Source organism: Atta cephalotes, assembly GCF_000143395.1.
Source record: "Atta cephalotes unplaced genomic scaffold scaffold00033, whole genome shotgun sequence".
Classification (NCBI taxonomy): Eukaryota; Metazoa; Arthropoda; class Insecta; order Hymenoptera; family Formicidae; genus Atta; species Atta cephalotes.
In genome coordinates, this window is record NW_012130097.1 from 952,266 (window position 1) to 964,810 (window position 12,545).

A 12,545-nucleotide genomic window follows, 5' to 3' on the forward strand; every position below is an offset into this window, starting at 1 on the left:
ATATATAATATATATATATATATATATATATATATATATATATATATATATATATANAGTGACGGTCAAAAGGTTTCANAAATTTGTAACAAATGGAGNTTTCTCATAAATATATAGAAATAGTTTTCATATAAAATTAAATTTAGATATATGGACATTGTGACTGTTATTCCTAATCACCTAATTGAGGAATTTTTAGAAATAATTAATTCTTTTCATTTTAAGATTGCAGTTCACTTTGGAAGTTGTTTGTGACTGGTTGAATTTTTTGGATGTGATAATTATTAAGGCGAACGAAAAATTAGAATTTAATATTTATCATAAATTATAAATATTTATCATTAATTTTTTCGGGGAGGTATCTCAGTTTCTTGTTTCTTCATCCTCTTTCTAAAAGAGAAGTGTTCTTATGAGAATAGTGAACAGAGCTTTTTTACTATCTCATCCAAATATCATAAGGATAATTTTAATTTTATTATTAAGACTTTTCTGGACAATGACTACTCTATTAATTTTATTTTTGTAACGATTAATTTACAATTAAGGTCTCTTTTAAAACGTCTTAAACAAACTAAGAAAACTAATATCGATTATAAAACAACTTCGGTTTGCCATCCCTTTTTTGTCTTGTATTTATAACAAATTTAAGAGCATTGTCAAAAAAATCACAATGTTAAATTGTCTTTCTTCAGTTTGAACAAACTTGACAGAATCATTAAAGCACAGAAAGACGTTCTTTTTCACGATTCTAAGAAAAATATAGTACAAAATTAAGTGTAAAAATTGCAATACTTCTTATGTTGGACAGACAGGCCGAAAATTAAAGGCTAGAATTAATGAACATAAAAGTGACATCAATAAGAAAAGCGATAACTTGTCTGTCATTTCTGAACATAGATTGTAATCCGAACATGATTTTGATTGGAGTAATATTCCAATCAAAACTAAAAATTTTGGATAATGAGAGATATATTGGGAAAAGGTTAGTGTCTGAAATGCTTCATATTAAAATTTAGGATTCATATTAAAATAGCCTAAATTCGAAATCAGACACTGAGTTCTTACACTACGTTTACACGAACATAATCAACAAATTTTAATTGGAGTACTTAAATGACTATCTAAATTATTTTTCAATCCAGTAACAACTTTTGACAACTTTATTTGTTGCTTCCTTAGAATGTTTATTTCCCAATGTTCTTTTACCTTAGTCGATATTTCTTTGACACTACGAATGCTATGTTTTAAGAAATTATTTTATTTTATCTTTGTGATTTTAAATTATGTTTTATTATAATATTGTGCAATTATGAGTTGCAGTGTGTAAGTCTCTTTACAGTTTTTGTTATCCTTTTTTCCAGTTCTTGTTAATGATTTTTCCAGTAACGTTCTTGTGAATTATATTTTGATTTAGCTCGCACTTAGCTTATCAATTGACGGTTACTTATACCCCGGACGTGGGAATCTGTATAGACTTACTTATTGCACATGTATTGCTACTACACTGTTGAACATACGAATAAACAATTTTTCTATGATCGGAGGCTGCTGAAGATGGCTTGAATACAGTCGAAACGTTCAGTTATTTATTTTATTTTATATAATAGATCAGACACTGTCAAAAAATATATTTATATATGCGCATCAATTACCGCGTTTTAAAGCTCTTAATTGCCCATTTTTTATTTTATATTTTTTATTTTATGTTGGATGTTAATTTTTCAAGAGCCAATTTAGATTTAGACTTGTAATTAAATTTAATTATTGTTTCAATAAAATAAACATAAATAGAATTTTTAAGTCAAAATAAATCTTTCTCTCTATGCATCAAAAGAATAGAAGAATATGGTTTTAAATTGATTTGTTTATTAAAAAACACGTAATGTATGAATAATTGTCTGAAATTGTGCATACAAGAAAAATATAATCATTTTAGGAAAACAAAACTACATTACGCATGTGGACTTGTGGCCAATAAATGAGCCTATGCCAAAATTAGAATCTCTCAAGCAGACATCAGGCGAAGCCCAATATTGCGATGATCTGCTTCCATTTCCTAGAGAAGTATTTTGCGCTTTTGTCGTCACAAATGTTGGCAATGGCGAGATCTGTGGAATAGATGCAAGTTGGGCTCTTCAAAAGGAGGGTGTAGTGGCGTTTTTCAGCGCCCAGGATATACCAGGAAAGAATTTATGCATTTCTGCCGCCAGCAAGTTGATGTCCTTGCCAGAGGATGAACTATTGTTTGCCGAAAAGGATATTTTGTATGCTGGCCAACCGGTTGGCGTAATCGTCGCGGAAACGCATAATGTGGCGAATGAAGCTGCAAAATTGATAGAAATTACATATAGCGAACGTATGAAAAATCCAGTGATAAGTATTGAGGATGCTCTTGATGTGGGTGACGAAACTAGAATTAGGCAGAGCATCAAAATTCCAGCAAAGAGGAAAGGTAGAAGTTGATAAAGAACGACATTTAATAACATTTTTCATATTTGATTATAATCCAGAAAAAATAAAATAATAAATATATGTCCTAAGTTTTGCGAAAAAATAAAATATGCATATTTGCAAACTTGTGAAATAGTATAAGTACTGATAGTAATTAATAAAAATGTTCATTATTCAATTGAGGGAAGTCATCTCCAATGATGTTGACATAAGATAAGAATATATTGTCAAGAATAGTCTGATGAATGGTATTCAGAAGTTTTAGTCATTATTCGTTAAAAGCTTAATAATAAAAGATTGAAGCTTAGATAGAGAATAAATATTTTTGATAGAGAATAAACATTTTTAGTAAAGAATTTAGATAGAGAATAAATACTTTAAAAATCAAAAGATAATATACGTTGTGCATGCGTGCGTGTGTGCGAGTGTGATAAAAAATATCAGTTTTTAATATTTTACAGGGAACGATATTGAACATGTGTTAAAAGGTGTTTTTCAAAGCGGTGGCCAATATCATTACCCCATAGAGACTCAATTTTGCGTATGCGTTCCTGTAGAGGGTGGTATGGACGTCTATCCGTCATCACAATGGATGGATCTCATTCAAGTATCGATCGCAAATTGTCTTAATGTTCAGAATAATAGGTAACTCATTAATTTATCAAGTCAATCATTAATCTATCAAGTCATTCATATGTTGTATCCGCCCAATTGTTATACCATAATTTATACTGTAACAGCATATATAATTATGACAATTATAGTGGGATAATTTTGAGAGGTCCACTATTAAAGGTGTACATACTCTCATATATAAGTAAAATTAAAAATAAAATTATTTTTGTTTATAGTCGAACTTGTAAAATTATAAAGTTATGATTGAAGTTAAATTTATACATAATAATTTACCAACAAATTGTCCGGAAATGGTAAGTTACTTTAAAAGATAAGTTATAATTACTCTTATTGAGTTAAAAAAAGTAAATAATTTATCGATACTAATTTTTAAAAATAACTCGTTATAGTTATCGTTATTTAAAAAGTAACTATTTGTAACTTTGTCGTTACTTTTATAAAATCAATTTAAAATGATTTCTAAAATAAAATCAGTCTAAAAAATATAATTATGCAACATTTTTTGTTAAAATGTTAATAAGAGCAGTACACAACAATATTACTAGCTATATTTTCAGTTTTTCCTTTATAACCTAATGTCGTAATTCTGAAGCATGTAAAATATGCAGCAAACTGAAATGTCCGCTATGTTGCGTAGAAATGTAAAATAATTTCTGAAATAATGGTATATTTTTTATCTGTCAAAAATCGCTGTAGGGGCGCTTGCAGCAGTTGATAGCTAAGTATTTCAGAAATTATTTTATATTTCTACATGATATAGATATCATAGACATCTTAGTTTGCCACATATTTTATAGGTTTCGAGATAGAGAATTATTATATCTTTAAAGAAAAACTAAAAAAATAAGACTTCATTTAGCAAGTAATTTATTGTACTATATCGATTGTAATTTTCCTCTCATATCGTCGCAAGAGAAAGTTAAACCTTAATATTTGAGTGAATACAATACATTTTGAATTCTACGATCTGTTATAATTAAATTTTCAATCTTGAATCTTCGGCTGATATTATTTGCAATAAACTTTTCACAGCACTTTATGTAAAATATTTATTGTAAAACAAATTATTATCTATATTCAATAATGTCTATATTATTAATATTAATCACATGATGATATCGGGAAATTGAAAAGAAAGTTCCTTCAAGCAAAAATTGAAATTGTATATTTAATATAGGAAATGTGTTCTAACTTAGAAGTCCTTACTTTTTTTATAAAATAAATAACATTAAATAAACAATTATTAAATAAACAATAAGTAAATCAAAATAAGATTGCAAAATGCATTTTGTAAAACAATTGGCATCAATCATGTGAATATAATTTTTCTAGCATCAATGTACATGTCAGACGACTTGGCGGTTCGTACGGATCAAAAATCTCACGCAACGCGCAAATTTCATGTGCTTGCGCATTGGTATGTCATAAATTGAACCGTCCAGCGCGATTCATCATGACAATAGAGAGTAATATGCAATCGATAGGTAAGAGATGTTCTGCGCGTCAAGAATACGATATCGTTGTAAACAATGAAGGAGTTATACAGTATCTCATATCAAATCAATGGAGTAACTGCGGTTCTAGTTTCAACGAACCACAAGCTGAATTGGTAACTTTTTACATGCAAAGGTATTGAAATGTAATATGTAAATAAATAAAAATTTAAGCAATTTGTAACAATAATATATAGTATTAAAACACTTCTCTAATATTAAAATTTGTCTAATGCATTTTCTATACAATATTTTAAAATACAGTGGAAAATTTTTAATCAATTATAAGTAAATTAAACTATTTTTATTTTATTTCAAACAAAATTTTGAAATACATTCAAAAAAGGAAAAAATATAATATTAATATTAATATTAATAAAAAAAAATTATTTCAATTAACAATGGTTAAATAATTTCAATAAATAATTAAAATCAAATTTGAAAATACTCTATCATGTGTATGTGATGATTAATCGTTCATTTTTAATTAAATATACTCACAAACGATTTTTTATCGTTAGAAGCTGCTATTTAACCGATACTTGGAAGTTCAACGGATTCGATGTGAGAACCGATTTACCATCAAACACATTTTGCCGGGCATCAGGATCTACGGAAGCAGTGGCTATAATGGAAAATATAATGGAGCATATTGCGAAAGTGACGAAGAAGGATCCAATTGAGGTCAGATTAGCAAATATGAATGATATGGATAAATCCGTACTAGAAACCATGATAAAAGATTTGTCAAATTTGATCAATTACAACGTGAACAAGGAATCCATTGATGACTTTAATTTTCACAATCGCTGGAAGAAAAAGGGAATTGCCATGATACCGATGAAATATTTGATAACGTATGAAGGACAATTCGAGGCTATTGTGTCAGTCTGCGCACGAGACGGTTCTGTATGCGTGACGCACAGTGGAATTGAGATTGATCAAGGTATAAATACCAAGGTATGAAAATGCAATAGTTTAAAGCAAATTCTTTCATGATTTTCATCTAATTATCACAAAATTATTGAAAATTTGTATTTAAAAATTTATTTCTTTGAAATTAAGTTTCTATTCTGGAAAATTATAGAATCGAAACCGTCTCAAATTTCTAGATTTTTTTCGCTTTTTTTGGATATATATTTTGGATATATATTTTCTATATTTTTAATACATATATTAATTATCTTATAAAATTATTGAAATTGGAAAAAGTTTGATTTAGTACGTAAGACGATTTAGATTTCTGCCGATTTAAAATTAATTCTTGTAATTCACCAGATTGTTCAATTAACAGCTTGCACACTGAATATTGATATCAAATTAATCTCCGTTAAACAAAGCAATAATTTAGCGACATCAAATAAATCGACTACAGGGCACAGCATTACTACAGAATCCTGTGAATACGTAAGAATCCAATTTGTCTCCATCACTGTGGAAGACGATATTATATATATATATATCATCTTTCACAGTGACGAAAAACATAATGACATTGATTATTGCATTTATTTCAGGCAACAATTCAAGCTTGCACACAGATTTTAGAAAGACTCGAGCCAATAAGAAAAAAAATGAAAAATCCGACATGGAAGGATCTCATTTTTAAAGCATATGAAGAAGGCATTAGTTTATACGCACGTTACATGTAAATGTCATTAAATCATATTTGACACATCAGTGATATATATATCATACAATGTTTTAAAATTGAAAATTACAAATTGATAATATTGTACTTCCTTTGGGAAGAAACATTTATCTTATCTTTTGCTTAAAATAAGTTATACATTATAAAAAAATATATAGTTTAAAGAAATCATTTGTATTTTTTAAAATTATTAAAACATATAAGTATTAAAACGTATTTATCATATGCTTTTGGAATGATTTCGAAATAGATTTAAACCTTGTATTTATAAAGTACGAAGAGATTTTAGATGCTACACACATTATTAATTATTATACAACACATTCCATTTCTTGGCAGGTTGATGACTGGGCCAACGCAAGCTAAGACGAAGCCTTACGCCGTTTATGGCGTCACCTCTGCTGAAGTCGAGATTGATTTGTTGACCGGTCAGCATATTATTAGAAGAGTTGATTTGATGATCGATACTGGTTTAAGTATGAATCCGAAAATTGATGTTGGTCAGGTGGAGGGAGCTTTCGTAATGGGAATAGGATACTGGACTTCTGAGGATCTGGTATATGCTCCTGATACAGGAAAATTAATTACTGATAGAACATGGGTATATATGTTATCAAATTTCGATACACTTAATATCGCTAAAATTACTTCGAGGTTGCATTTCGTTGCACGCATAATGCGCATGATATATCGTTTTATTTTTATTTAATACTGCGAACAGTAATAAAATGATACCTTATTTCATGTTCGTGTCGAACAGTAATAAAATGATGCTTTGTCTTGTGTTTCGCTCGTTATGCGTGCAACGGAACACAACGCGAGATTCTAAAAATATATAATTATCTAAAATATCTGATTATTTATACAGAATTACAAACCACCAGGAGCGAAGGATATTCCCGAAGATTTTCGCGTATACTTATGCAAAAACTCATACAATGAAGTTGTTGTTTATGGTTCAAAAGGTAAAATCAAAACCCTTTTATTCAAATTACTTTTTACTATAAAATTTTAAAGATTTTTTATATGTTTGTATAAAATTTAAGAATTCCTGAAAATTCGTTTAAAAAAATTTTCAGGTTCAAAAAGATTTAATTGTCTTAAGTCTTTCAATAATTCATTTAATTTAAATAAGAAAACATTTAAAAATAAAAGATCTTTGTTCAGGGTCAGAAATAGAAATATTAAAAGATCGATTTCTGATTAATTCTAAAAATATTTTTGCAGCAATCGATGAAGCACCGCTTTGTATGAGTTATGTCATTCCAATAGCGTTTCGCTACGCATTGAATTCCGCTAGAGCAGAGGTAGGGATGAAGGAAGAGTGGTATCAACTGAGTAAGTGTTATTCAGAAATATTATACATTCATCCCTATGATACAACTCCAATCAGCTTTTATTAATTAATACAATTAATACAATAATTAATACAATTTTATTAATTGTATTAATTTAATTTAATTGTATTCATTCATTTTTACAGTTCTTGCAACAATTACTAATTATTTAATCGCTATTGATCTTTATTGTCGTGCTTATATTTAAAAAAACATTTTTTAAATTCTTTTACGATTTGATTTTTTATTTCCTTTTCTTTTTAAAACGAAATGAATGAGACAACAATTTAACGAAAAGTGTTGTCGAATTTTATGGTCTCATATCATTTTAATTGTTTCTTTGAAACTATTATATGATACCATGTTTATATTAATCATGATTAACGATATATATTATCCAAAGCTGGCTACACACACACACACACACACACACGCGCGCGCGCGCGCGCGCGCGCGCGCACACACATTTAAATTTTATAGTAAAATAATTAAAAATATTAGTTTATGTAATTAAATATGTGATTTATTGTTTCTTCTATAATTCTTTCTTATATTCTCACCCGCAAGAAACGAGCCATTAAATTTTAATATAAATTTTTAATATTTTTAAGTAATCATATTTTATTAAAAAATTATCATAGCGAAATGAACCAAAGTTCAAATTAAAGCTTGAACATTCTCGTTGATCAAATTTGAATTATACAGTGTGTTACAAAATGGCAGACATTGAAACCAGTTATTGAAAACTAAGAAAAAAATTTTTTATTCAAACTATTGCATTACTGAGGCAAGATTTGAAATTCACACTTTAATTTCTTTTTTGGTAAAATTTTGTATAATGATTTCTAAGTTATACTAACAATAAGTTTGCAAGAAAAAGTTGTCCGTTTTGTAATACTTTCTCAAAAAGAATTGTAGAAAAATATTCCAAATATGAATTTATTTTGAAATTAATGATCTTAAAAACTCGTGCACTTTTGTGATTTACAACCAATTTCCCTGAGCAACGCAATTAATCCGAATAAGAAATTTTATTCCCTACCTTACAATGTTTTTCTTCAACTTCCGTCATTTAGTAATTTACTTTGTGTATTTTAAATTTGATCTGCACAATTATTAAAGTGAATGTTCGAGTTTTAATTTGAGTTTTGTTTCATCTCGCTATAATAATTTTCCATTAAGATATCACTTCTCAAAGATATTAAAAATTTGTGCTAAAATTTAATAGTCTGTTTTTGCGATTGAGTATGAATTACATATATACGTATTTTCTTGTAGAAAACTGTTATAATAAAATAATGTTTTGATATGTATATATATTGGGTCGTCCGGAAAGTTCATGTCGCAAAAGATTTAAATATAATAAATGAAATTAAAAATTTAAATCTTCTACGTTTCAATTTTCCTTCAATCGACACGAACTTTTCGGACAACCCAATATATATATATATATATTCACATATAATTCGTAATGTTTGCAGATGGACCGTGTACCACCGAACGTGTACTTCTAACTAGTTTAACCAGCAGAGATAAAATGGTGATTTAACAATGAAAGTGAAAAATTTTCAGACAATCGTGTGTTCAAAATAAATTATTTATGTTCTGTTAGTTGCCATTTAATTGCTATCTAAATAGAATAATTCAAAAATTTTGTAAAATGAAGAACATAATTTATGCACTCATATATTTTATTGATATGAAACTTTCATGATAATGGTGGGATTATTACAATATAATTCGTTCTGTTAATAGGTCTTAAAATCACTAAGACACGTTTTTTCATTTATGCTAATTTTTAATAAATTTTCTTTATTAAATTTCATTAACTTTACTATCATGTATAAATTATGCATGTAAGTGCGCTAGATCATTGATTATTAGTGATTATTAGAGTGTTGAGCTGGATTTTCAGTGGATAATTAGGAGAAAGATGCGATAAATATAAAAGTTAAGATAAGTGAGAAAAAGGTTTGAAAAATTCAGTTTGTTTCTTGTATGTAAGGTTGAAAGCTTCTTGATAAAATGTTATAATAGAGAGCGTGATAAGCAATTTCAATTCTTAAGCAATTTTGTATTATTATATTTTATTGATGTGTTACGAAAAAACATTAAGCCCTATATCACTTTAAAGTCATAAATTATAATATGCTTGTTTTTGTTCTTTTAAATTAATAATTCTAATATATGTTTTTATAAAAATTATAAATATTTCATTAAAAAAGTCGTTAATAAGTACGAAAAATATAAAAATATTGTGTTAACTTTAATTTTTTTAGTTAATAAAAAATGATTTAAAATTATTGTGTTACTTGTGTGAGGCGTATGTAAAATTTATTAACTGCAATACTGTAAAAAAATTAAAACATAAAAATTTAAATCTATAAAAAGATTAAGTAAAAAAATTAAATACTATAAAGAAATTAAAAATTAAATTGTCTATTACTTTTCTCGTGTAAAATTAATAAATGTGTAAAATCAATAATTATTATGTCTCTTGATATGCATAAGCAGATATTTCAAAGATGTTCAAGTGTGTGTGTTTGCAATATTTATATTAAAAATGTATGTAAGAGAAAGTAAAATATGTAACGAATGAAGTTTGTAGCAATATAATAATGACTTAATATGCAAAATTAAATACCATATTGCCGCAAAATAAAAGAATATATAATGTGTTTTTTTTTATGCCAGACATGTTATTCTTGTGCTATTTTTATTTGATCAAAATCTCATCTACGTTATTTAAGTCGAGCTTTATGTAAGGAGGAAATACGTTAAACTTACAGTTGTAGATACATAAGAATAAAAGATTAATTGATTTGTAAATACTAATTAATTTATAAATTTATGTAATACTATAAAATATTAAAATTTATTAAAATTTTTTTCTTCACTCTAAAATCCTCTTAGAATTTTTAGCATTGCAACAAAGTTGCATTCAAGAATGTATATTCTTAAGAAAAATTAATATATTAGTAAATTAATAAATGAATTTCTATGTTATTACAATAATTATTAATTGTTCAATAACAAATAAACAAATTGTAAAATTAAAATTAAAATATGCATAGTATCTAATATACACAATAACACATATAGCTATTAAAAATATCTCTAAATTAAGTACATTATGCATTTGTATTCAAAAGCAATAATGTGTATAAACATTAATGCATTTATCGTTCATCAGCGAAAAAAACTTTTCATCAGCGGAAAAAAGAAAAATTATATTATCATAGAATATAAATATTACAAAAAATATTGATGATAAACGCAAATATTTTAACTGTACACTAATGTTACATAATAGCTACATCTAAGATAATCGTACGCAATTATTAATGTCACATGAATGAAAATTTATTAATTACATATTTTTTTCTAATATTAGGTGTAGTAAAAAGAAATCCATTATTTTAATAAAATTGAATGGAAAAATAATGGATTTCTTTTTACTACACCTAATATAAAGTTGTTACTTTATAATTAAGCGATTTGATCCATTAGCGATCGCTAATGAACCAAAAGTCAGAGATACAAAGAATACGAAATGGTATAAAAATGTGATAACTATTCTTCGATTTTGAACGAAAATAATTTGAAAATAAGCGGATTAAACTCATCTCGGAAATCTCATTTTTGTTTTCAAGAGCCAATTACAATATAAATGTTATGCAAACAGAAGTCAGATAATCATAATTTGCTGTCTTTTTCTGCGAAAGGATTAGATGTTGTATTTTGCAGATGAACAGTGTACTACAGAAAATATATTTCTAACCAATTCAACCAACAAAAACGCATGATGCTTTTTGATGACACAAATAAAAGTCGCTTGTTAATAAAACAATATTTGAAATAAATTCAAAAATCTTGTATATAAGAATATATATACGAAATACATATAGTGGGTGTTTAATAATATGTGGACATACATTCAGAAACAGATTTAAGGTGTAGATAGATCCATATAAACATCTCTCCTATTTGACATTGTTTACCAGTTACAAACGTTTTCACATTGCAAACCAAACTAACGTTCAATATATATTCAGAGGAAGTGTTTACTGATAGTCAGTAAGAAGACACGTGAACGTGAGAAAGTGTGATGTCGATATGCTGGCTGAATTTGTAACGAAAATTAGTGATACGAAAACGTTTATAATTCGAAAAAGTTAAATAACAAAAATATCTACATGAAAATTTTTAATTATTTATATTCTGAATTCATTTCTAGCGTTATGTCCATCCAGGATATTATAAAATAAAATTATAAAATTCGGTGTAAAAAATAAGACTTAAATATAAGAAAATTTAAGCAAAAACCGTTCTTCCTTATTTGCTAATCGATTTCATGCAAAATAATCTTTATTGAAATTTTTTAAAAATAATATATGCAAAATTTATATTTTATATGTTAATGTATATATGATGACATTTTCATAAATGCGATTTGCTTTACAACGATATTTCTGCGTACAGTCTTGCATTGTTGCATATTTATTATCTATACATTTATTATTTTTTATCATATTTATTATCAATTTTTTTTAGAAAAAAGAATTGTAGTATATTATCAAATATCTAACAATTATCATTTTTATGATCTTTAGATAGCGCTCCCGATAGTTTCTCCTATAGACAATGCTTTAAGTACTTCATATCTTTAGAGAGGGGATAATTAGGCGTAATTCGATACGACTGATGAGTGAAAATGGAAACGGCAAGAGCGTAAGTGACAAATATTTATAATTAAATTTATGCGAAAACTATTGAAATGTTGGTACGATAAACGAAATTTTGTTATTAATATTTTAGAAATCCAAAATCTCTTATTTCAACAAAAAATATTTTATTATTTTTTATTTATTTATTTATACATTACTACATAATATAAAACCAGATAAAAAAGTTTTTATAAAATATCATCTATATCTTTTTCATTAAAGATAATATTCAAATGTTTCTCAATTCTAA

The 12,545-nt window shown here is 26.6% G+C and overlaps 1 protein-coding gene across 1 annotated transcript in view; it reads left to right on the plus strand.

Moving 5' to 3' along the window:
* The window catches only part of LOC105621443 (xanthine dehydrogenase-like), a 14,213-nt gene extending 5,096 nt beyond the window's left edge, over positions 1-9,117 (plus strand). The window contains exons 6-15 of the mRNA XM_012202913.1: positions 1,937-2,452; positions 2,913-3,096; positions 4,420-4,716; positions 5,102-5,540; positions 5,859-5,987; positions 6,098-6,228; positions 6,571-6,832; positions 7,100-7,196; positions 7,459-7,569; positions 9,050-9,117. Coding sequence (XP_012058303.1) covers positions 1,937-2,452; positions 2,913-3,096; positions 4,420-4,716; positions 5,102-5,540; positions 5,859-5,987; positions 6,098-6,228; positions 6,571-6,832; positions 7,100-7,196; positions 7,459-7,569; positions 9,050-9,117 — 2,234 coding nt within the window. The remainder of the gene's footprint in view (positions 1-1,936; positions 2,453-2,912; positions 3,097-4,419; positions 4,717-5,101; positions 5,541-5,858; positions 5,988-6,097; positions 6,229-6,570; positions 6,833-7,099; positions 7,197-7,458; positions 7,570-9,049) is intronic.
* Positions 9,118-12,545: the final 3,428 nt, after the last annotated feature.